This window comes from Bos mutus, chromosome 11, assembly GCF_027580195.1.
Source record: "Bos mutus isolate GX-2022 chromosome 11, NWIPB_WYAK_1.1, whole genome shotgun sequence".
Classification (NCBI taxonomy): domain Eukaryota; kingdom Metazoa; phylum Chordata; class Mammalia; order Artiodactyla; family Bovidae; genus Bos; species Bos mutus.
The window spans coordinates 78,922,858-78,949,732 of NC_091627.1; the positions used below are offsets into that span (position 1 = coordinate 78,922,858).

General features: G+C 37.0%; 1 protein-coding gene across 5 annotated transcripts in view; it reads left to right on the plus strand.

The window, feature by feature from the left end:
* Positions 1-26,875, plus strand: part of SRBD1 (S1 RNA binding domain 1) — a 244,418-nt gene that overhangs the window by 214,451 nt on the left and 3,092 nt on the right. For 3 of the 5 annotated variants that reach the window (XM_070379644.1, XM_070379641.1, XM_070379643.1), the window contains 2 exons: positions 6,162-6,344; positions 25,620-25,804. In XM_070379644.1, the coding sequence (XP_070235745.1) occupies positions 6,162-6,344; positions 25,620-25,804 (368 nt within the window). The remainder of the gene's footprint in view (positions 1-6,161; positions 6,345-25,619; positions 25,805-26,875) is intronic. The other 2 variants (XM_005897586.2, XM_070379642.1) reach the window with 1 other exon arrangement.

Sequence of the window (26,875 nt, forward strand, 5' to 3'; positions counted from 1 at the left end):
AGTTATAATCATTTATTTTTTTCTGGAAAAGACTGAGGGAAAACCAGCCCCTCTGAAAAGCAGAATATATTTTGAAGCCATAGTAATTAAAACAGTTTGGGTTTGATGTAGAAATAGGTAGAACAGAATACAGTCTGAAATACACTAAAACACAGAGGGAATTTAATTTATGATAAAGGTGACACTTCATATAGTGGGAAAAATCGATTAATTAACCAGTAAAGCACTTGGTTAGTAAATTCAAACAGTATAAAAAAGAATAAAGTGAAAAGTGTACCCCAACTTGTCCCTTCAAAATAGTTTCTTATTATTGCTTCCAAAACTAAATGTATACTTATATAAGCTTATATATATGTGTCTATTATTTTTAAATGCATACAGAACAACTTATGGTATACAACTAGTTGAAACTTGTTTTGTTTCAGTAATATATCTTGGATCTCTTTCCACATATTACTTATTGACTTATATCATTCTTTATATATGCCAGCACAATATTTAATTTATAAATGGACTGTAATTTAATCTAATCAGTGCTCTGTTGAACATTTGGGTTATTTCAAAGCCGTAGTTGTTTTCAACTGGTAATGAAGGACTTGAAGATTCACCACTATTATATTTCCTTGATGGGTCATGCATTTATTCAGAATGACTACTGCTATCTTATTGAGTGCTTTTATTTTCAAATCTATTTTGTTTGCTAACGTTGTTGCCGTATCTGCCTTTTCAGAATATGCTTGGTATTTTTTATTTTCAAACTTTCTATGATGTTCAGTTTTTTATATGACTCATAGATTTTCTGTTTTTGCTTAATCTTAATCCATTCAAAGTTATGCTTATTGATATGTTTGAACTTCCATCTTTTATATTTTCTCTTCATGCCTCCTGATTCTTTTTTTTTCATGCAGTTTGTTACATTTGTCAGTTAACAGGGCTCCTTCCTGTTTTTCTCCTTGTCTTCCTTCACTTGAGTTCAGCTGCTCAGTCGTGTCCGACTCTTTGCAACCCCATGACTGCCCTGGCTTCCTGTCCATCACCAACTCCTGAATTTACCCAAACTCATGTCCATTGAGTTGGTGATGCCATCTAACCATCTCATCCTCTGTTGTCCCCTTTTCCTCCTGCCCTCAATCTTTCCCAGCATCAGGGACTTTTCAGATGAGTCAGCTCTTCCCATCAGGTGGCCAAAGTATTGGAGTTTCAGCTTCAACATCAGTCCTTCCAATGAACACCCAGGACTGATCTGCTTTAGATGGACTGGTTGGATCTCCTTGCAGTCCAAGGGACTCTCAAGAGTCTTCTCCAACACCACAGTTCAAAAGCATTGATTCTTCAGTGCTCAGCATTCTTTACAGTCCAACTCTCACATCCATACATGACTACTGGAAAAACCAGTAGTCTTGACTAGACAAACCTTTGTTGACAAAGTAATGTCTCTGCTTTTTAATATGCTATCTAGGTTGGTCATAACTTTCCTTCCAAGGAGTGTCTTTTAATTTCATGGCTGCAGTCACCATCTGCAGTGATTTTGGAGCCCCCAAAAATAATGTCTGACACTGTTTCCACTGTTTCCCCATCTGTTTGCCATGAAGTGATGGGAACAGGTGCCATGATCTTAGTTTTCTGAATTTAAGCCAACTTTTTCATTCTCCTCTTTCACTTTCATCAAAAAGCTCTTTAGTTCTTCACTTTCTGCCATAAGGGTGGTGTCATCTGCATATCTGAGGTTATTGATATTTCTCCTGGCAGTCTTTTTTTTTTTTTTTTGGCTAATAATTTTGTTTTATTTGTGCTTACTATCAACTTGTATTTCACCTTTTAGAAATTTTTCTCTACATACATTTTTTTTAGTTTTAGTGCTTTAAAAAATTTTTTTTAATTTAAATTTATTTATTTTAATTGGAGGCTAATTACTTTACAGTATTTTATTGATTTTACCATCAGATCAGATCAGATCAGTCGCTCAGTCGTGTCCGACTCTGCAACCCCATGAATCGCAGCACGCCAGGCCTCCCTGTCCATCACCAACTCCCAGAGTTCACTCAGACTCACGTCCATCAAGTCAGTGATGCCATCCAGCCATCTCGTCCTCGGTCGTTCCCTTATCCTCTTGCCCCAATACCTCCCAGCATCAGAGTCTTTTCCAATGAGTCAACTCTTCGCATGAGGTGGCCAAAGTACTAGAGTTTCAGCTTTAGCATCATTCCTTCCAAAGAAATCCCAGGGCTGATCTCCTTCAGAATGGACTGGTTGGATCTCCCTGCAGTCCAAGGGACTCTCAAGAGTCTTCTCCAACACCACAGTTCAAAAGCATCAATTCTTTGGCGCTCAGCCTTCTTCACAGTCCAACTCTCACATCCATACATGACCACAGGAAAAACCATAGCCTTGACTAGATGGACCTTTGTTGGCAAAGTAATGTCTCTGCTTTATGCTTCTGGTTTTGCCATACATCAACATGAATCCGCCACGGGTGTACATGTGCTCCCCATCCTGAACCCCCCTCCCACCTCCCTCCCCATACCATCCCTCTGGGTCATCCCAGTGCACCAGCCCCAAGCATCCTGCATTGAACCTGGACTGGCGATTCATTTCTTATATGATATTATACATGTTTCAATGCCATTCTCCCAAATCATCCCACCCTCTCCCTCTCCCACAGAGTCCAAAAGACTGTTGTATACATCTGTGTCTCTTTTGCTGTCTCGCATACAAGGGTTATTGTTACCATCTTTCTAAATTCCATATATATGCGTTAGTATACTGTATTGGTGTTTTTCTTTCTGGCTTACTTCACTCTGTATAATAGGCTCCAGTTTCATCCACCTCATTAGAACTGATTCAAATGTATTCTTTTTAATGGCTGAGTAATATTCCATTGTGTATATGTACCACAGCTTTCTTATCCATTTGTCTGCTGATGGACATCTAGGTTGCTTCCATGTCCTGGCTATTATAAACAGTCTTGATTCTAGCTTGTGCTTCCTCCAGCCCAGCATTTCTCATGATGCACTCTGCATATAAGTTAAATAAGCAGGGTGACAATAGACAGCCTTGATGTATTCCTTTTCCTATTTGGAACCAGTCTGTTGTTCCATGTCCAGTTCTAACTGTTGCTTCCTGACCTGCATACAGATTTCTCAAGAGACAGGTCAGGTGGCCTGGTATTCCCATCTTTTTCAGCATTTTCCACAGTTTATTGTGACCCACACAGTCAAAGGCTTTGGCATAGTCAGTAAAGCAGAAATAGATGTTTTTCTGGAACTCTTTTGCTTTTTCAGTGATCCAGTGTATGTTGCCAATTTGACTCTGGTTCCTCTGCCTTTCCTAAATCCAGCTTGAACATTTGGAAGTTCACGGTTCTCGTATTGCTGAAGCCTGGCTTGGAGAATTTTGAGCATTATTTTGCTAGCATGTGAGATGAGTGCAATTGTGCAGTAGTTTGAGCATTCTTTGGCATTGCCTTTCTTTGGGATTGGAATGAAAACTGACCTTTTCCAGTCCTGTGGCCACTGCTGAGTTCTCCAAATTTGTTGGCATATTGAGTGCAGCGCTTTCACAGCATCATCTTTCAAGATTTGAAATAGCTCGACTGGAATTCCATCACCTCCACTAGCTTTGTTCGTAGTGATGCTTCCTAAGGCCCACTTGAGTTTGCATTCCAGGATGTCTAGCTCTAGGTGAGTGATCACACCATCATGATTATCTGGGTCATGAAGATCTTTTTTGTATAGTTCTTCTGTGTATTCTTGCCATCTCTTTTTAATATCTTCTGCTTTTGTTAGTTCCATACCATTTCTGTCCTTTATTGTGCCCATCTTTGCATGAAAAGTTCCCTTGGTATCTCTGATTTTCTTAAAGAGATCTCTAGTCTTTCCCATTCTATTATTTTCCTCTATTTCTTTTCACTGATCACTGAGGAAAGCTTTATTATCTCTCCTTGCTATTCTTTGGAAACCCCAGTAAGACAGTAGGTGCTAAGAGAGGTCATCAGAGGGCAGACAGACTGAAACCACAATCACAGAAAACTAGCCAATCTGATCGTATGGACCACAGCCTTGTCTAACTCAATGAAACTAAGCCATGCCATGTAGGGCCACTCAAGATGGACGGGTCATGATGGAGAGTTCTCACAAAATGTGATCCACTGGAGAAGGGAATGGCCAAACCCCTTCAATATTCTTGCCTTGAGAACCCCATAAATAGTATGAAAAGGCAAAAAGATAGGACACTGAAAGATGAACTCCCCAGGTCGGTAGGTGCCCAATATGCTACTGGAGATCAGTGGAGAAATAACTCCAGAAAGAATGAAGGGACAGAGGCAAAGCAAAAACAACACCCAGTTGTGGATGTGACTTGTGATAGAAGCAAGGTCCAATGCTGTAAAGAGCAATATTGCATAGGAACCTGGAATGTTAGTTCCATGAATCAAGGCAAATTGGAAGTGGTCAAACAGGAGATGCCAAGAGTGTACATCAACATTTTAGGGATCGGTGAACTAAAGTGGACCGGAATGGTTGAATTTAACTCAGATAACCATTATATCTACTACTGTGGGCAGGAATCCCTTAGAAGAAATGGGATAGCCATCATAGTCAACAAAAGAGTCCAAAATGCAGTACTTGGATGCAATCTCAAAAAATGACGGAATGATCTCTGTTTGTTTCTAAGGCAAACCATTCATTATCACAGTAATCCAAGTCTGTGCCCCAACCAATAATGCTGAAGAAGCTGAAGTTGAACAGTTCTATGAAGACCTACAAGACCTTTTAGAACTAACACCCAAAAAGATGTCCTTTTCATTACAGGGGACTGGAATGCAAAAATAGGAAGTCAAGAAACACCTGGAATATCAGGCAAATTTGGCCTTTGAGTACAGAATGAAGCAGGGCAAAGGCTAATAGAGTTTTGCCAAGAGAATGCACTGGTCATAGCAAACACTCTCTTCCAACAACACAAGAGAAGACTCTACACATGAACATCACCATATGGCCAACACCGAAATCAGATTGTCTTCCTTACTCATCTTTATCTCCTCTTAGTGATTTCAGCTTTTGTATCTTTCTTCTGTTCTTCTGGTTATTATCTTTAAATTTGATCTGGATTGGTCTCTGGAGTTAATAGGTGTCTCTGTACTCCTCCTAGAGAAAACTAGTACCAAAGGTCTCTTCCCAACCTTCTTCCCTTCAATGCTGTGTCCTGTGGTGAGATAATCTGGGATTTTAGTTTCAGACTGTTCTTTTTATACATTTTTTACAATATTCATGAACAGTTATTTAACCTAGTGATTTTTATGGTTCCTGTACTCATCACTGTTTCTTATAGCCCACATTATCATTTTTCTTGAACTCAATGTTTTTGCTGGAGTTCATACTCAAGAATTGCTTTTCAGAGAGAGTATATTATATGGGTTATACCACAGTCCTTACATGTCTGAAAGTGATTTTAACTTGACTGTAGTTTGCCTAGGTATATAATTCTAGATTCAAAATCATTTTGTCTCAGACTTAAAATATTGTTCCACTATGTTCCGGTGTCTGTGTTTGTCAGTGAGAAAACTGATGCCAGTTTGATTCTAGTTCCTTTCAAAGTAATGTTTTATTTTTATCTCTTAATTTTTAAAATTCTAAAGTTTCCCTGTCATAAGTCAAATGTGAGTCTTTTTCTAGTCATTCTTTTCCCATTCATTCTGTTTTATACTCAGTAGATTCCTTTGGGGAGCTTGTGTTTTTTTTTTTTTTTTGAGCTTGTGTTTTTTTTCAGTTCTGAGAAATCACCTTTTCTTTCTCCTCCTCATTTAATTTATTTTCGTCTGTTTTTCTCTGTTCTCTCCTAGAATGCCAATTACACGGGCAGAATCAATTAAGAATGTTTGGGGCTTTAAGTAACAGAAAGCCCTATTAATAGGTTTAAACAAATAAGTGGTAATGTCTGTGAAGTGCATGGTCAAAATCTGGTGGCTGTTTGTGTATATTTGTTTGGCAGAGAAGTAAGCTCATTTGTAATGAAAGACTCTAACCCTCTGCCCACCCTTTAACCTTCCCACATCCCCCCATAGTGTTTATTTTTTTTTATGACAGAAACATAGTATTATTTTATTTTTTAATTAAAAGATAATTGCTTTACAGAAGTTTGTTATTTTCTGTTTTGAATGGTTACAGTAGTCAGCAAACTGAATCTGCAGGCCAAACTCAGGGAGTTGCTGTAACAGCTTCAGCAGGTGTTGAGGTCACAAATGAGAAGCAAGGCAAGAAAAGGAGCAAAACTGCAGTGAACGTTGTACTAAAGCCAAATCCTTTGGACCAAACTTGTATTCACCCGGAATCGTATGACACAGCAATGAGGTAAGTCTGGGGCCCCTGTGGGAATTCTCTGTGCTCACAATGAGTTCTCTACAGCAAATGGCCTTTGTTATGACATAATGGAGACTTTAAAAATATGACCGTGTTTAACATGACAACATTTTTGAGAAGTTCCGCATTGCTGAGTTGTGTGGCACATTATTTTATTTCAGTGAGGAATGAAACCATTATTCCTGGAGCAGTGTCAAGCTAATAAACCCTGGTCCTAATGGTGAAGTGTGTGTAATGGAAATTGCATGGCACTCTCCTCTGTTTGTTTTGGAAATTAACAAGACACAAATGACTAGCACCTGGCTTAAAGCTTATGCTTATCTAAAGATAAAGGCCTTCAGTAAACAGCCAGCTCTCAGATTTCATAAGAAATATTGCCCTGCTTAGTTATTATAGAGTCTAAGAAATGATACACTTTTAATGAGAATACATTAATTAACACAGGGAAAGGTTTGAGTACAAGGGAAAGTTTAAAATTAGACATTAAAAGAAAAAAATTTAATACCACATTTGATTAGTTCACGGTTTTTAATTAGTTCAAAAATAGTGACTTGCTACACAACTACGTACTTAAGACTTCTAGTGAACTAAACAGTTGAAAAATAGTGGACATTTTAATTTTCACTGAATCTAAGATTTTTAACTTGTTTTAAAATAATTTATGTTTGATTATTTTAAGAAATGTAATTTAATTTCTTTTAAAATGTTTAAGATTGTAAACATTTTAGAAATTTCTATAAACATTATAGAAAACTTAGAAAATACAAAAAAAAAATAGAATACTCTGTCAACATCAGCAGTGATATCTTTTTTCTCCCAATATTTTATTATAAAAAAATTTAAGCATAGAGAAATGTTGAAAAAAATTTTTACAGTGAATCCCAATATACCCTCACCTAGATTTTAGCATTAATATTTTGTTATGCCCGTGTTTTCACTTATCCATCTTTTTGTCCATTAGTCCATTTCTTTTTTATATATATTTTAAAGAAATTTGCAGGTATCAGCACACTTTCAGCTAATACTTTGGCATGTATATCATTAACTAGAATTCAGTAGTTCTTGATCTTTTTGTCTTTTGAGGTAAAATTCACATACATTTAAATTTTAGGTGTATAAGAGCTGAATTTTGGCAAATAAATACCTACATCTGGTAACCCAAACCTCTATCAAGATGAAAAACGTTACCATCATCCTAAAATGTTTCTTTGTACCCCTTCCCAGATAATCCCTGGGATTAATATAATCCCATATTCTAGCATAATCCTTGTTAACATAATCCCTGTCCTAGCCTCTCAGAGCTGACCACATGTTCACATTTTTCAACCAAAGATTAGTTTCCCTCTTCTTGAACTTCATATGAATGACATCATACAGTTGTACTTTTTTGTGTAAGGCTTCTTTCAACATATAGAGATTTTTTAAATTCATGTTTTAACATGAACAAGTATCTGGTTCCTTTTTATTGCTAAATAATTGTGCCATTGTATGATTATTCCATAGTTTATTCTCCTTACTGAAGGAACTTTGCCTATTTCCAAGTTTTTGGCTATTTTGAGTAAAGCCACTTTGAACATTCTTGTATAATTTTTGTTGTTGACATGTATTATTTTCACTTACCTTGGAAAAATACTTAGGAGAGGATTTGCTGGGTCATAAATCAGGTGTTTAGTTTTTTTTTAGAAATTTCTAGACTGTACTCCAGTGTAATTAATTGTACCATTTTAAACTTCCATCAACAATGCTAACAGTTCTCTTTGCCATCATCTGGTATTAGTCTTTTTAATGTTAGCCATTCTCGTGTATTTGTGTCTGTGGTAGTATCTCTGTGGTTTTAATTTGCATTTCCCTGGTGACATTGAGCACTTTCTTGTGTGCTTCTTAGCCATTTGTATATCTTCTTCTGTGAACCCTCTGTTCATATCATTTAGCCATTTTCTAATTGAGTTGTTTTTTTATTATTGAGTCACGAGAATTTTAAAAACATATTCTGTATATTATTAGTCCTTTGTCAAATATATGTTCCACAAATATTTTGCCCTAGTTTGTGGCTTACCTCTTTATTTTCTTATTAATGTGCAGAAGTTTTGAAATTTTGGTGTCTAATTTATCCATTTTTTCTTCCATATGAAGTTACTTCTTTGTATGTGCTAAGAATCTTTCGCCTATCTCAAGTCATGAATCTATTCTTCAGTGTTTTCTTCTTAAAACTTGATGATTTTAGCTTTTACATTCAGTGATATATCTGAAGTTAGTATGATTTGAAGTGTAGGGGTCAAGGTTCACTTTCTTTCTTCATTGTGAACATTTAGTTATTCCAGCACCGTTTTAAAAAACAATAACAAAAACACCATTCTCTTTACCCATTGTTTTGTGCCTTTGTTTAAAATAGAAAACTCTGTAAGTGTGAATCTATTTCTAGCTCTCTCTTCTATTTCATTGATCTTTTTGTCTGTACCATACTATCTTGATTACTATAATTTTATGCTGAATTTTGAAGTCAGATAGTGTAAGACCTCTGACTTTGTTTTTCCAACAGTGCTCTGAATATTCTAGAGGATTTGATTTTCCTATAAATTGTAGAATGAACTTGTCAATTTACATTAAAAAAAAAAAAAACCTGGTAGGATTCTGATTGGGCTTATATTGAGTCCATAGGTGAATTTAGGAACAACTGATGTCTTCATAATATTTATTGAGTCTTTTGATAGTGGACTTACTTTATCTTTCCATTTATTTAAAACTTCTGTCATTTCTCTCAACAGTGTTTTTTAGTTTCTAGTGTAGCGGTCTTGCATATGTTTTATTAAATATGCTTTTAAACCCTATTGCAAGTAGAATTTTTAAAAATTTGTTGCTGATTGTTTTCTGCTAATATGTGAAGACAAAATTGCTTTTTAATAGTAACTTTGTATCCTGTGACCTTGATAAGTTCATTTACTAGATCTTAGTAGGTGTTTGTGGATTCTTTAAATCTTCCTATATAAACAATTACATTATCAGCAAATAAATAGACTACTTTTTTTTTTAATCTTCATGCTTTTCGTTTCTCTTCCTTGCCTATTGCAACAGCCAGAATTTTCAGTACTGTATTTAATAGGAGTGGTCAGAATGGGCATCCTTGTCCCATTCTTAATCCTAGCACATGGTTCTCATTTTTTTAATATTAAAAAAATTGTGATCTCACAGTAATTGTATTTTTAGTGTTTGTTTGAGAAGATGCATATATGCACATGGATTTATAGACTTCTTGCAAGAGTTGTCATCTCCAAATTAGCATTTTGCTGTATGCAAGCCAGTATCTTTTTTTAATATACACTTTTGTTTGTTTCCATGATGTAGTTGAATGTGGTTTATATGTTCTTCAAGTTCCTTTCTAATATAAGCACACATTTTTGGTTTCTGCATATTGCTTTTTAAAGGCTAAATAATATTCCATTTAATGACTGGACTGTAGTTTAGAAATAGTAGTACTCGTGTGTGCATCCTCAGTCATGTCCGACTCTTTGCAGTGCCATGGACTGTAACTCACCAGGCTCCTCTGTCCATGGGATTATCCTGGCAAAAATACTGGAATGGGTTACCATTTCCTCTCCAGAGTATCTTCCTGACTCAGGGAACAAACCTGAGTCTCCTGCAGCTCCTGCATTGGCAGGCAGATTCTTACCACTAAGCCACCTGGGAAGCTAATAGTCATACTAGTAGTGGTTCCTTATGATGGATTCCTAGAAGTGAAATTACTCTGCCAAAGGGTTTGAAAGTTTATGTGGCTCTTAATATACATTGCCAAGTAACATACTGATTTATAATGCCACCAGCAATGTTCAAACCTGAGAAATCTTTAATTTAGACAGGACTAAATTAGACAGGACTTCTCTGCCAGCTTTTACATAGGCTAGTTTCTGCACGTGGAGCATAAAAGCCCTTACCAGTGACTTCATCCTTCTCTCTGCTTTCTTTGGGAGTAGCCTTGTCTCTCAGAAGCAGAGTACTTGAGGACTCTTTCATGGAAAATTTCTCTACATGAAATTCCACTCTTGACCTTTAAAATCTAGAGGAAAAAATGGTAATTTATCTAAATTTGCTTACCATCCCCGTTATCCACTTTGGAACTGTGATAGCGGTTTCTAACTTTCGATTATACTTAGTACAGACATCACTCAACATAGGTAGTTCATACTTTTCATACGATGTTACAAAGGGGTCTTCCCAGGGAGGAGAAGCTCATTACGGATGTGATTAGGTCATCAGTGGTTTGATTTCAGTCCTGTAAAAGTAAATTCCATTGCAGTAAATTTCATTTTTAGTTATATTAGGAAAATGGTAGAAACATAAAGAGCTTTAATGCTACCCTACCATGATGTCACTCCCAGAAATACACCAAAATGTGAAGCCATTAAGTCTTTTTACTTTGGTATTTATGATATTCTCTCTCACATTCATATTTTAGAAAACTGAGATCATGGTATTTTGTAACCTAAGTTAGTCATTTAGTGGTTTTTAAAAGTCTAGTTTTTTTTTTTTTTTTTTTTTACTTTTTTATTATTTATAGTACTTAAAAGTTGTATTTATGTATAGGGATTCTCTATTAAATATTAAAGTGTTTCATATGGGCTGAGATTTTTTTCTAGTTTAATTTTGTATCTGTTTATAATTCAGATATGTTTTGAAATATGAATGTTTAATTTTTTATGAAGTAACTGTATTATTCTTTTTCTTAAGACACGTGATTTCTAAGATGAATTCAGTGTTCCCATATTTTCTTCATGTTATTTATAGTTTCATTTTTTTACTCTTATGAATTTTATTGTTGATGATTTCATTCATCACTTTGAATGTACAGAGTGCCGTGGTACGGCCTAAAGAATATAAAAATGAATAGAGGTGGTTTATGGTCCCAGGGAGCCTACCAAAACAGGGAGGATGAAACTTAGTCACAGATACCCATGACAGAAGTCAGTAATTGCTAACAGCCCTTTGGGGTTTTTTTTATAAATAAATTTATTCATTTTAATTGGAGGCTAATTACAATATTGTAGTGGTTTTGCCATACATTGCCATGAATATGCCATGGGTGTACATGTGTTCCCCATCCTAAACCCTCCTCCCACCTCCCTCCCCATACCATTCCTCAGGGTCATCCCAGTGCACCAGCCCTGAACACCCTGTCCCATGCATTGAACCTGGACTGGCGATTCGTTTCACATATGATAATATACATGTTTCAGTGCCATTCTCCCAAATCATCCCACCCTCTCCCTCTCCCACAGAGTCCAAAAGACTGTTCTATACATCTCTGTCTCTTTTGCTCTCTCACATACAGGGTTATCATTACCATCTTTCTAAATTCCATATATATGCGTTAGTATACTGTATTGATGTTTTTCTTTCTGGCTTACTTCACTCTGTATAATAGGCTCCAGTTTCATCCACCTCATTAGAACTGATTCAAATGTATTCTTTTTAATAGCTGAGTAATATTCCATTGTGTATATGTACCACAGCTTTCTTATCCATTTGTCTGCTGATGGACATCTAGGTTGCTTCCATGTCCTGGCTATCATAAACAGTGCTGCGATGAACATTGGGGTACACGTGTCTCTTTCAGTTCTGGTTTCCTCGGTGTGTGTGCCCAGCAGTGGGATTGCTGGGTCGTATGGCAGTTCTATTTCCAGTTTTTTAAGGAATCTCCACACTGTTCTCCATAGTGGCTGTACTAGTTGGCATTCCCACCAACAGTGTAAGAGGGTTCCCTTTTTGCTAAGTTTGAAACACAAACCTGTTCACAGGAGAAAGATTTCATTTCCAGATTGGAATTTCTTATAAGGTTTCATGCAGGAGATGGCATTTGGGCTAGGTGTTTCAGCCAGTAGAAAGAGGAAAAGAGATGTTTAAAAGAGATGGAGATAGGAAAACATAGCTCAGGTCAGATTTGAGGAATAGTTAATAAAAACAAACCTTCATGGAGTATATCCTCATTACCAGGCACTTTAGAAGCATCAACTTGTTTAAACCCCACAGCAATTGTATAAGGTTAGTGCTATTAATATTACCACTTCTTTAAGTATACAAAGTCCCAGATGGGTGAAGTAAATTGCCTAAGATAATTCAACTGGTGAAACCAAGATTTGAACCAGATCTATGACACTCCAAAACCTGAGCTCACAATTAAAAAGCTAGTGTGGAGCCAGATTTAAATGTAATCATAATTGCCTTTCAAATTAAGGGAATCATACCCTTAAAGACAGTCTGTGTTCAGCACAAAAATATAACAAGACTTGTGTTTTGTGTGCTTCTTAAGGAAAAAAAAAAAGTATCTGGAATATGCTGTCTTTGGGTATTCTTCTGTATCATCACATGAGATTAGACTCTGTCTTTCCTCTGGGGAAAACATTATTCCTCTGATAAAGGAAACTTTGCCTTTTTTATTTTATTAAGGGTTCTGTAGAAAATGGATTCTTCATGTAGAGTATGCAGAATTTTATGCTGTTATGCTGCAAATACGATGTTTCGTTGAGTACTGCACCCAAAATAATTCCTTTCGTTATGTTTTTTTTTTTAGAATGAAACATGTACATTTCAAAATAAGCAGCTTGATAGTAACAATGTTTGGTCACCATCATTTTAAGAGAAGAGGCGGGTGAAGAGCAGCAGTAGCATATTCATCCTAGAATTGTACTCACCTCTGCCAGAAAATGTTTTTAAGTAAGCGAGAAAGAGTAAGGAATAATGCAAGGTCTTCAATAAATGTCAATTTAAAAGCATAGTAAGAAAATCCATATTAGAGAAGGTATAAGAACATGGGATTAAAAATCTACTATTGCCACAGATAGATTTTATTTCAATAGTCCTTTGAACCCGTTCTGTTCTCAATCTTTTACTTATTTCAGGATCTGCTCACATTTAGCTGATGTGTCCTACCTCACTGAAAAAATTCAGAGCCACTTTCCTGAGATTATCTCCCTATCTTTACTCATTCTGTCCCACACTTCCCTGACTTAGCCTTCCATCTCCTGATTCTATTTCTCTTTATAAAATGTTATGACTGTCTCTTGTATCTTAATGTCTCCATCATTTATTGCTTTTGTTTTGCCCCACAGACCTATTGCTAATCTGGTATCCCATTCTTCACTCCCTAAAAGCTCAAAGAAGCAACCACTTTTTTATTTCCTCCTAGAACTTCTGTCTCAATGCTCCTTCTTTTCATTGCCAAACGTCTCAGAAGAATTATCTGCCTCTCATTTTCACTGCTTGTTTTCTCCCAGCTTTTGTAGATTGGCTTCTGTCCTTACCACTCTGGAATCACTCTCTCAACAAATAACCTCCTAACTGTCAAAAAGTGGCCTCTTTCTGTCCTTAAACCACTTAATCTATTCTGCTACTTTTGACTCCATTAGCTTACTGATCTTCCATGATTGTTTTCACATTCTATCCTCTCTGACTTCTCTTCTTCCTCTGGCCCTCTCAATGTAGATATTCTTCAGGTTTTTGCCTTATTCACCTTCTCCTTTTATTCTTTATCTTCCTCTGATTGAGTGCATCCACTCATATGACTGTCTTCATCTCTCACCCCTCCACTGCCAGTTCCAGTCCTGCATTTCCACATCTCTAGTCCAGGCCTTTCTTCTAAATTCTAGCTCTCCCTTTCCATTTGGCTGTGAGAGATTTTCTCAGGAATATCTTAACAACTCAAACTCAATATATCTAAAAGTACAACTTGTATCCTCTTTTTCCCTACATTTATAACTCCCTCTTCTCCCATCAGTCCTCCTCACTAGCCCTATACAAAAACAAGCAGACAAATAAACAAAAAGGCTTGGTCTTCCCCTTTTGTCCCATGATGAATGGTTAATGGCACAACTGTCTTTCCATTAATCAGAGCTAGAATTAACAAATTATTCATTTATTCATTAAACACATACCTTCCAAGTGAGTGCCTGCCATATTCCAGGTACTGTTCTGCAATCTTGATTACATTCAAAGGTCCCTGCTCTCAAGGTCACAGGCAGTAGACAATAAGCATAATGAATAAACCGTGTGATAAATGTGACAAGAACAGTGGGGAAAAAAGGGAAGAGCAGAGTAATGGGAATCAGGATTACCAGGGTTATGGATAAGAACTTGCAAATTTAAGTAGAGTAGTCAGGGTAGACCAGATTGACAAGGTGACGTTTAAGCAAAGTCTTGATGGAAGTAAAGGATTTAGCTGTGCATGCAGATATATGAGGGAGGAGTGTTCCAGGAAGAGGGACCAGGCAGTATAAAGGCCCTAATGTGGGAGCTGGCCTGGCAAGGTCAAGGAGTAGCACGGAAGCCAGGGGGCTAATGCAGAGTGAGCGAGGGAGAGAAGAGTAGGAGATATGGTCAGAAGGGCATTGGGAGGCTACTATAGGGACTTGGCCTTAATTCTGTGAAGTCAGGGGCCACAGCATTGTTTTATGCTGAAGAGTGGCATGCTCTTATTTGTACATTTAAAGGATCCATTGTTTGCTAAATTAAGGGGACATGATAAGTCGTGGTTGAAACAGGGAGACCAGTTAGACTAAGTACAGCAATCCAGGTGAAAGCTGGAGATGATTGAGACTAAGATGATGGAAGAGTTGGTGAGAAGTTGTCAGAATCTAGGTATGTTTTTAAAGAAGAGTCAATATTATTTGCTGACAGATTGAATGAAGGGTATGAAAGACAATAATTGTAAATATGAATGACAAAAATAATATGAATACCAGAGACACTGGAAGATGAAGTGGAAACTTGTAATGGAGGGTTATGGGGAAGAGAGAAGTTAAAGAACTAAATTTGGATCACCAGGCCCCCCACTCAGTGATTTCTCCTCATCGTGTGGCTTTAGGATACAGATTGACATGGTGTTATTTATTTAGTAAAAGAATAAAAGACAGCAATAAAAAATGAAAGATGACTATATAGGAGAAGACTGAGGAAACAGAACTAATTATATTTAGGAGTTGATGATTTTAATAGAGCAAAATGAAGTGTCTAGCTTTACCCCAATTTAAATATTTTTTCTTCAGTCTCAACTGACTGAGGTCAGTGTAGTTGTGTGAGCAAAACTGTTGCCAGAAGGTCTCAGTCATCCTTTCTGCCATTGTGGTGAGTAAATGCTTCTTTTAGAATCCTTTGTGGATCAAAGGGGGTTTATGACCTTCCCATGTTGAATGCCATGCCTTCATAGAGTACTGTGTCTAGAGTGCAGGACTTCGTAGATTTTACAGACTAGAAACGTTCTGGTCTCCCATTCTTCACTCCCTAAAAGCTAAAAGAAGCAACCACGTTTTTATCTTACTTCCTCCTAGAACATCTGTCTCAATGCTCCTTCTTTTCATTGACCATGAAAGAGGGTTATTTCCCACTTTCTGCCATCATCCAGAAATTGTCACGATGTCTCCAAGTGTGAGTGATTTCATCGTGTTGGCTGTTGCAGGCCATGAATACAATCGCTGCTGTGAGTAGAATGAAGCCCAGAAGCAGTCTGTGGAGGGGTTGCCACTTTCCCCACACCTCCTCGGGTTCTGTCCTGCCATTCTGGTTGGTCAGGAGAGCCAAAGGCAGGTATCCAGTTTCCCTTTTTTCTTAAATAAGGTGCCAGGAGGCAGTGCTTTGCGCTGAGATTATGCTGATTTGTACACGTCACACTGAGGCCTGGCACTCTCCCAGAGAATCTGCTGCATTAAGAATTTGATTCACTCCAGATAGCTAAGCTTGAAAGTTAGTTGTTATGTTCTTGATTTAACTTGAAAAATGGCAGGAAATTTAATGTCACGATTGTCACTCAGCACTCATTTTGATAAAGCTTTAGCTAGTAGTTAATAATTATTTCTGTTTTGGTCATCAGGGAAAATTTTTAAAAGATTAGTTTCTAGCAGGAATATGGCATATGGCACCATAGGAAAGTCATATATCAAGGGATGATTTACATCAGTATCTGCACTATTATATTAGTAATGTGATATTTCTTTTATTATTGCTGATATTCCTATTTCTGACCCTTAGGATCAGTGTGGAGAAGTATGTTTTCAGAGAGTAAACAACCACCAACTTAAAATTCAGGTCTGGAACAGGAATAATCATTTAACCTCACAAAATATTTTCTTGAGGACAGGAAATCTGTACAAAAGCTAAGCAATGTTTATTCTTTATTTATGGGTGGGGGGGGAACTTGTCTTAGGTTTTAAGACCAGAAGTTGATCAGAGGGTACAGACTTCCAATTATAAGATGAACAAGTTCTGGAGATATAATGTACAGCATGATGATTTATAGTTAATATTCTATTATAAACTTGAAAGTTGCTAAGATAGTAGATCTTAAGTGTTCCATCCCCAAAAAGGAGTGATAATTATGTGACACGATGAGGGTATTATACTAAGGCTGTGGTGGTAATCATTTTGCTATTATAAGTGTGTCAGGTGTACACCTTAGCTTATAAGTTTAAGTTGTATACCTTAAACTTATACAGTGTTATATATCAATTATATCTCAGTGAAGCTGATGAGAGAAAGGCCTACAAAAGTAGAATTAACTCAACAAGGAATGGATCCCAACTATTGCTCCTGAGCTAAAAGCACTTGGGGGGCCTAGGAGTAGAGAGTCCCTGTGGAGATCCTGCCTTGTGCACTGCCATGGAGCTAACATAAGTCAAACCAGAGAGCTTGACAGCCCATACGGAAGACCTTTAACAACTGAGCACATCTCAATCTCTGTTTCTTTCCCATTCCTGTTCAAGGATTGAGCACCTCCAAACTCCTTTTTCTTTTTTTCTTTTTAGCCTTGCTTTCAGAGGTTTTATCACATTCTTTCCAACTTCAGCTTTCTGCCCAGCAAGAAGCCTTCTAGCTAATAAGCAGCTGTAACACAGGAAGTTGAGGTTGTTTTTATTTAAAAAACAAAACAAAATAGCAGTAGAACATTGGTATTCATAGTTTCAACTGTGAGCAAACTCAGAAGGCCCCTGACTTGTGGTGATTTGTAATTTTCTGAGGGTAAGTCACTTAGTTTAATGAGTATGTCTGACACACCTCCCACATCTAAAATTCACCACAGCTTTATTCAGCATTTGCGTGCCAACTAACTTTTACAATGATAAAAACATATTTCCTTGTGGGAGACTTGCCTGAAAAGAAACCCAGCTACAAATGCTGTAAAATAAATGAAGATTAGGTAAACAGACCTAAGAAGTTATTTGTAAGTTTGAAAGATCTTAAATTTTTCTGGACTTGCCTCACAAGAGTTGGCAGCATTCAGACATGAAAATTAAGGCAGAATCTTTTCTGGCTTTTGATAAGTGATGTCTCAGGGTGTGTATCAATTACTGCACATTAACTTCTTCTATGGAGCTATGATTAGACAGTATTATATTGCCTTTTCATAAACAGACATAACATCACAAAAGAGAGACCAAACCTAAAATACAAAGATCATAAAAAGGACAGATTACTGAAAGCAGTTTTTGGTGTTTGTTTTTCCCTTGTTAGTACTCTAATTAAATACCCAGATAGCTTACTATAATTCCCAGGAAGTAGCATTCATCATATTTTTGAAAGTGCTTTCATACAAGAGAAAGATGATGAAAGAGATTCTACCCACTAGAGAATCAGATGACCAGGATGTGGATACTTAGGAACTGACTGTCATGTCTAATGTCTTACTCACTGTTCTAACACACACCACATGACGTTTTGGGCAAGCCTGGCAGAGGTAAATAGGAAGCTGAAGAACCCGAGATAGTACCTAACTTCCTGCTAGCTTACTCTGGAGGCAGAGCAGTGCCAGACTGCCTAGGTTATTCAACCTCCCTATATGTCATTTTTCTTATCTGTTAAATGAGGATAATGTTACCTGTCTCTTTGGATGGGAGATGTGAAAGTTGGTCCATAAAGAAAATTGAGCACTGAAGAATTGATGCTTTCGAATTGTGGTACTGGAGAAGATTCTTGAGAGTCCCTTGGACTGCAAGGAGATCAAACCAGTCAATCCTAAAGGAAATCAACCCTGAATATTCACTGGAAGGACTTTTGCTGCAGCTGAAGCTCCAATACTTTGGCCGTCTGATTCAAAGAACCAACTCATTGAAACAGATGGTGATGCTGGGAAAGATTGAAGCCGAAAGGAGACAGGTGCGACAGAGGATGAGACGGTTAGATCACTGACTAACTAGACATGAATTTGATCAAACTCTGGGAGATAGTGGAAGACAGAGGAGCCCAGCTTGTTGCAGTCCATGGAGTCACAAAGAGTTGAACACAACATAGCGACTGAACAATGACAAGTTGGGATGGCATGATTAAATGTATATAGAAATCTTAGCACCTGGGAGACAGTAAGCTGTTATTACTGCTCTAGTCATCACTGTTATTTTTGTTGTGATTAAGAAGGGGCTGTCCAGTTGAGTCATAAAAGGGGAGTGGGGCTGATTTACAACTGTTAGTTGCCCAGGAGAAAAAAATGTTTTACTATGTGATCCAGGTATAGTTAAATTATAATATAATTAACATTGTTAATTAATGTTAACACTGGGTCCTGAAACTGAAAAAACACTGCTTTCTCTCCTGCATATCTGGAGAAACCTTGTAGTCAATGAGAGGGAGTTGCCAGCCAGCCATAGTGCTTGCTTCTGTCTGTTCCATCTTCCAACATATTTGCCCTTCTCCTTCTCCCCTTCTCCTCTCTCTTCAGGTTTAGATCGCTCGGTCTGGAGCCTGAAACAGTCAGGTATTGATTTAGTCTCCCATTATCTCCCTTCTCCCCTTCCTGTCCCCACTCTCACTGTGGATTTTAATCTTAGCCTGGCTTCTGACTCTATGTGTGACCATAAGCAAATTACTTTGATCTCAATTGCCCAACCGTTAAATGGAATGAAAATGGCTCTGCCCATTCAGAGGACAATTGGAGAGATTTATGGAAAGGGCAGGTGTTGAACATTTTCAAATTTCTTGAAAGAAGGATTCCTGGACAGGATGGATTTCATAGTATAAAGGGTATTTCCCAAGGAAGAAAGTTCTTTATTCCAGTACATGGAGTTTATCCCCTAGTAGTGCCAGAGCTTTTTCATTTCAGCTCTGCTATCACGAGCCTATATGTTTTTTAAAATACTGCTTTTTAATTTGCCCTCCTCTTTCAAATATTCACAGGCACTAATCCACGTTATGGCTTTACAGACAGTAAATTAAATTATATGAATTCTGAACACAGTGCTTTTGAGCTGTAGAGAGTCTGCAGTCTTTGAAACCACTAACTTAATTTTGTACAACTCTTATTCAGTAACTCAAAAAGAGCCAAACTTTTTCTTTGAATTTGGTTTAAAAAATAATAATAAATTACTCCCAGGCAGTGGTACTTATTGTGCCAGATTTTATCTGGGACCTAAATCTTCTGTCTACATTGAAAATCTCCCAGAGTTAAACAGTAAGCAGTGCTAATGAAGATATGGTATATAACGAATTTTACCTTAGCTACAGCCTTGTGGTCTCTGCTGTGTGACTTTAGGCTGGTCACTTAATCTGTATGAGTTTAAATTTCTTTATCTGCAAATCTGTATCCACAATAAATTTATGAGAGAATTAAATGAAGTCATCTTTACTGAGCACTTTCAACATATTTGTCTATATGTAAAATCCTACCTCTAAAACAGCAGATATAAGTAGAAGATAATTAATTCTGATATACTGTCATTACTTAAATTAGACTAAGCTCATTCAGGGCAAAGGCTCTGTTATCATGTTTCATAGAGTCTTCTTCCACAGTAAATAAATATTTATTGAGGAAAACTGAATGATTTTCTAAATTATTTTTAATTCACTTCAGCATTTTGTCTCATGCCTTTGAAGAGCCTTGATTTAAACAAATCTTTATCATTTGAAGATGTCGTGTGTGTGTGTGTATGAGTGTGTTTAAAACAACACAGGCTCAATGGAAAGAGGATGATCAAACTGAGCAATTGGGTTGTTGGGGTTTTTTCCTGTTTCTTTTTCTTTTTTGATGGGGGATTATTGTTTTAACAAGTGTAAGAAAACTGATTTTCTTTTGTCACTTATAAATTTATTTCTAAGACAGGATTTTAGAAATCTTTAGAGCAGTAATCACAACATTTTCAGTACATGATGCCTTTCCATTTTTGTATTTTCATGTGCACTTGGATGTATGTATATATACATTAGGTTTTTTAAATTATAGCTTTAATTATACTCACACAGTATATCACACTGTGGTTCTGAAATAGGAAAACCTACATAAAAATCAATGCTGCTTATTCTTTGTGGTATTGGTTACTATTTCTCTGATCTTAGGTATTTTGTAACTGCATGTCTTCTTCAGCTATTTCTAAAGAGATCATTCTAATCTCAGATTTTTAGAGGATATCTATATAAGCACACTTTAACTGTTTTCTTTTTTTAACAAAATTCATTCCCTTTACTAAACTGCTAAAATAAAATAAAACCGCTTTCTAAGGATATGTTCTCCCACAATTACTGCAGCATACATCAAGTATCCAGCCTCTATGCACGTGTAATAGACCTTTGAAAAAGGAGGAAACATTTGCTAAGTTTTTCAGAAGTTAGAATCAGGTTAACAGTCTGATGCTTATAAACCAAGTCTCTTGGAAGACAGACCGCATCCGTTAATCTGTGGTAGTTTCTTTTTGGCTCTTGTTTTTTTCTGCTGCTCACAGATCCAAGAGTATGTTTAGATGCAGGAAGTACTCCAGAGACACTCTAAATGGTGCCAAGCAATGACGCTAGAAGTGCCCCTTGCTGCCCAAAGAGTTTTCAGAAGTAACCTTGGTTACCCTTTCTGAAAGGGTTACGTTTTTCCAAAAGTTTATCTGCAGTGTATAAATTTTCAAAAGCTGTTACATTCTTATGAAAAATTACTCGCTGTAACTTTCTGTGGTTGATGATACGCTAACAAAAACCATTTCAGTATTACCTTCACTAGATACCTGCTAGCTTCTGAGCCCAGTAGGTTGTTCTGTGTGTGGGCTTCTCTGTAAATGCCCTCTACTTGAATTTACCATTATTTGTGGATTTTACATCAGTGAAGATTTTGAAGGATTCTGGCCCAGTTCAGTTTCTTGGTTTAATAGAGGTTAGAGATTTGAAAAGATTCTTTGATGATGATTAAAGTGCAGTTCACACTGCCACCCCTTTGATTTGACTACTGAAACAGCAGATGTGGTAAAGCCACACTGCTCTAAGCAAAACTAAAGTGTGCTGCTCCATGCTCATCTAGGTGAGTTCAGCTCCCATAAATAGCGTAAAGGAGTAGTGGGTTTCCCTCCTTTACCATGTTGGAATTTACATTGTCTTTAATATAAAGCAATAGGTTTTAAATACATAGAATCTGTGGGTTTCAGTATAACAAACTGAACTTTTCTTTTGTGTCCTACCACTTGCTCTATAATCACAATCACAGATAAGAAGGACAGGTTACCTCTTTTGTTTTAAATTGTTGAATGTCTGTCTGTATTACAGATGATGCTGTCTGCTTTATCTGTAACTACTTTTTCTAAAATGACTGTGCTCTTGCATTTATTGGTTTATTGATATGATTACTTTAAGACTGAGTAAAACCAATGGATAAAAGTAAACAAGTATGAAAGTCTCTTTTTAAAAGTATCTAGCATGGATGGACAACTAGGAGTACTTTGCCCTTGCAGCATGATTCTTTGTGGAGCCTTAACTCTTACGTGTTTAGCCCACAAAGCACATGTTAATATTAAGTTGTTTTTAAAGTGATGGAGTTGCATCACCATGGTTTTTCTGTGCTCTGTGGGATATCATGTTGCTTTAATGTAATGAGTCCTGGGCTCCTAAATTTCTCTCTCCATGCTGGAAATGATTACATAAAACTGAATGGCTATATCTGAAGTCTAATGAATCTTGAGAATTTCTTATTCTTCAAGAAAAATATCACAAAGACTTTTCTTATTCTTTGAGGAGGAGAACTTGAATTTGTAACAAGTTTCTGTTGAAGATATCAGCAATTTTAGGTTTTATATAGCATTCTGTTTGAAAAATAAGCAGCCTCTCTCTACTGCAAGGTCTGTGTCTTAACTTTGTGCAGATGTGTGCTAAAAGAACATGATGTGCTTATTTGTTGCATTTATGCTACTTTCTTACTTTAAGTAAGATGGATGAAATTACATATTAAATGGAAACAGCAGCTCAGACAGCAGTCCTTAGCAAACTGAAAAAGCCTTTCAGAGACAGTGAAGAAAATGAGACTATGATTTTAATAACCCATGAACTTTTGAGAGAATTGTCTACTTAAATACGTTTATATAATAATTTCTCTGTTGGATTCATCAATGTTAACTCTCTAATATTTAAAACTAATCTGCCATTAAATCGTGTTGGTGAAATGTTACCCAAAGTATTGTCTTATATCTTAACCAAATATAACACTTTAATTTTGACATAACTGCAGTTGTAAACAGACATACACTGATGTGTGTAGCCTGAAACTCCAGTTAGTGACAATAGCTATGAGGCTGTGGGCAGGTTATTTAACCTCCCGAAAGCTCGGTGTTTCCTTTCTGTATGATGTGATACCTACCTTTTAGGATTATTGTCAAGATTAAATGAGAACATCTATCAAGCACTATTTTTTCAGAACACGTTCACTCACATTCTAGTTCTAAGCTTCATAAAGTATACTGTGTTTTTATATGATACTTCTGAGCCAGAAGGTACTTTGTGTTGAGTATTTCTTATTTCTAAAATGAAGCTGTATGTTTGATATTATTTATCACAGTTGATTCTAGAGTAAAAATTCAGAATAATGTAGAATAAGTTATTCTTAGTGTATTTAAAGAACACATGTTTATTAAGTGGCTACTGAGCAAAAAACATTGTTTCCTATGGTTTACAATTGAATATTTTTGAAATTAAATTAAAGAGAGGTCAAAAGCAATGCTATTCCCAGTTCATTTTATAGTCTCCCTTTTGTTTGTTAGTTTCCATTTTATGCAACCCTGTTGTAACTTTAAGAAAGTTTTCGAAATAAAAAAGCATCTGACTCTGTTGCATAGTCATTTAAAAATAGGGTTGATCAATACTGAAGCATTAGCTAGGAGTACAATTTGGTGCTTTTTTATTGATTTTAATTACCAGTGCCCTCAGGCTTGTGTGTGTGAGGATGAAAATGATATATAAAATATGCACCCAGGTTAAATAGACCAATATTCTTTGTGCATCTGCAGCCACTATAAACAGAATCCTTTATATGGAAGTGACTTGAGTATCAGTTAGTTATATACACATGCACACAAAAACCTTAAGTCTCCAAGTGGCCTCCTGAGCCAGTGTTTTTGCTGTTGAGGCCAAGACATGTCCAGTACTTTGGGAAGTTTCTTTTAGTTATTTTATTAATTATAAAATGCTATTCAAGTTTATTATGAATCTTCAACCCACAGATATACTTTTTTGGCCTTTTAATTGTTGATTGTAAGCCAGAATCTTGGGGATTTGAAAGATGTTCTGCTGAATAGCCAGTTGCAGACCAATCAAGCCAAGAGGGTAAATACCAGGGAAGTCTGCTCAGCAGGGCCGGTATTATTTAGGAAGTTGTGCAAGGAAGTTGGCTGCGGGCAGAGGTTGCCATGTGTCATCTGCCCCGTCAGTCAGAGCTATAGCAGCTGTTGCCTGTCACCAGGGCCGTTATATGCTACTAACAGATACCTATCAACACTAAAGATACCGCTGCCTGTCCATGGGCCCAGGAAGCCATGGACACACAGACATAAAGTGTGTAACTCACTTGCCACCAGTTGGGATGGAAGCTCATTTAAAAGGAAAAAAAAAGGAGCCCGAGCACTAACTCCTTAGTCTTTCATGAGACCCTTAATGAAAATATATTAAAGAAAATAGGTTGGATTTTCATCAGTCTGTTTTTGACCAAAATTACGACTTTGGAAATGTAGGAGGATTACACATTTGAACTCAAAGAGATTCCATGGTTAAATGAGAGATGAGAGAGTTTCTCCCCTAGATAACAGACTGTCACTACCAGATTATCACTACAGAGGCCTTCTCTAGGTGAACACAACAGTGGGGGAAAAAGACTGGAAATAACAAGCATTCCTTTTGTGATCATGCAGTAACCTAGCAAATAGGATACATCCCAATTCTAAACGTAGACAAGCCTCCAACAGTTTCTTTTTCCCCTGCCTGTATTCCAGAGACATCCTTAGAGGAAAGGATTGGGGGGCATTAGTATCGCTATCTATCTGATTACTGTGTTGACATTTTTAAAGAGCCATTAATCATAAGAAATTGAACTTAACAATGTGGAAAAGTACACAGCCAAGGAATATCAAGAAAGTAAGCTATAGCTTACTTAATATTCAGATGAGATTGAAGGGAAATTCATCTTTAACCCTTTGTTTTTTTCTTGATTAACTCATTACTGAACTCCAAAGCTAAATAATTGAGAGGCAGCTAAACAAACATGGGGAATGGTAAACATAGCAAAGGGAAATTGAGAAAGGCAAATAGTCTCCTACATATTACAGGTATGTAATATATTAAGTACATAAAGTAATATTCACCATAAGGTTATGTAAGTGAGATCTTCCTTGCAGAGCTTCCATTTGGGGAAGAAGTCACTTTTTGATAATCCTCTCATCCTTTTTCTGTTGACTTCTGAATCCTTAATATACTTGATATGATTTAGTCCATGCAAGGCATAACCGTTGATGGAGAATTCTTAGATTGAGCATATGCTTGCACAGGTTACACTGTCATCATGGGTACACAGAAGTAAAGAACAGAGATATGGCATATGGATAAAGTGATTTGTTTGTCAAAAGTTGGCAATCCTTGTTGGGTATTTTGCTGGATTTTGATAGCAGCAATTCATTGTTTGCCTAATAGGTAATTTAACTGCAAAACATTTTCCTAACTGAAATTTGCAGAAACATGAAGCAAATATAGGTATCCTTATTTAGAAAATATATCTGGCACTAAACTCTAATGAACATTGCACTGTAAAACATTTCTGATGCTGATTCTGAGCAGGAGCTTCTTTGGAAAGTAACTCAAAAACCTCAAATCATCCTCTTCCTTTTTTCTCCCAAGACAGATCATCTTTATGGCATGGGGCACATGGTAGATTTTCAGTAGAGACCAGTTGATTGATTGATGTATGGATCTGAGATGAATAGGGGTGATTTATGTAAGTAGACTGGAAAATAAGTAATATTATTAATATGTGGTGGGGGGCGGGGTTCTTCTTTTTTTTTTCCTCTGCAGGTTTTTGTCATTCATTGGAGGGACACTGTATGAGATTGGAAAGCCAGAAATGCAGCAAAAAATAAATTCATTCCTTGAAAAAGAAGGAATGGAGAAAACTGCAGAAAGATTGCAAACAACAGTACACACCTTACAGGTCATCGTAGATGGTCTCAGCCAGCCCGAGAGCTTTGACTTTCGAACAGGTAAACGATGAATGTGAATACCTTTCACTTGAGTAGCCCACAGTGATCCTGTGCCACAGGATCCTCCGTTCTGCCTTTCTCTCCATGAGAAAACTAGAGCGCAGGGACCTTCCTTCAAAGTCATTGAAGCTAGTAAGTATCCAGAGCTGAAGTTGAGGCCAGGTCTCCAGACTCTTCCTCCCAGGCTTATTTCCCATCACACTAGACTAAACACGTCATGCATGTGCTAGCGTGTTCATGGAGACATACATTTTTCATAATCCTTTTGTAACTGTTTTTACCTCATAAGAGTCAGAAGTCCAAGGTAAAGCATTCAGTTCACAAATTAAAGTGAATCTTCTTTCTGAGTTACAGCCTTCCAAGTTCCTGGATTCTGTGTCAGTGAACACTCTGAAGAAAAAAGATACTGTCTCTCTGTTGATTTTCCTTCTAATTAAAAGCCTCATGGCTTTCAGCACAGGTAGATGGTGAAGGAAGTTTAAGAGCCATAGTTGTTGAGAGCAATGACCCGGTGAGAAGGAATTAAGGTATCAAATGACCTACTTCCCAAGGAAATTTGACTAGGAAGCTCTGAGATTTAAATGAATCTGTGCTTGTCTCACATCATTTTTATGATACCATGTTTAGGGCTTGGCTCATTTCATCCTGGGTTATGCTGTGTTGAGGTGGTTTCTTTGAAAAGGTCTGGGGGAATTTGTGTTCATCTGTCAAGCTCAATGTACCATTCCCTCAATATCTGTGTAAATTTGAAATTAATTTCAAGGTTGGAGAAAAATAAAATGAAACATACAGTAAGACCTATGCCAAAAATGTAGGAGTAGAAGCCTCCTGGGTGGTCCATCCAAAGTGAATACTTCCGTGGACAAATCCCTCGCCCTTTGCAGTTATTCTTAGGTGTGAATTCCATAGGTGTTGTCTAGCAGTGAGCAGTGGCTTTCAAGCAGGGTGGGAGTGCTGTGCTAAAACCACTACATTAGAAGGTTGGCAAATATGCTCTGTTCCGGCTTTTCTTGTCCATCTTGGTTTTTTCAGTCTTGATGTTGATTGTTCCCATGATCTCAGTTACACTGT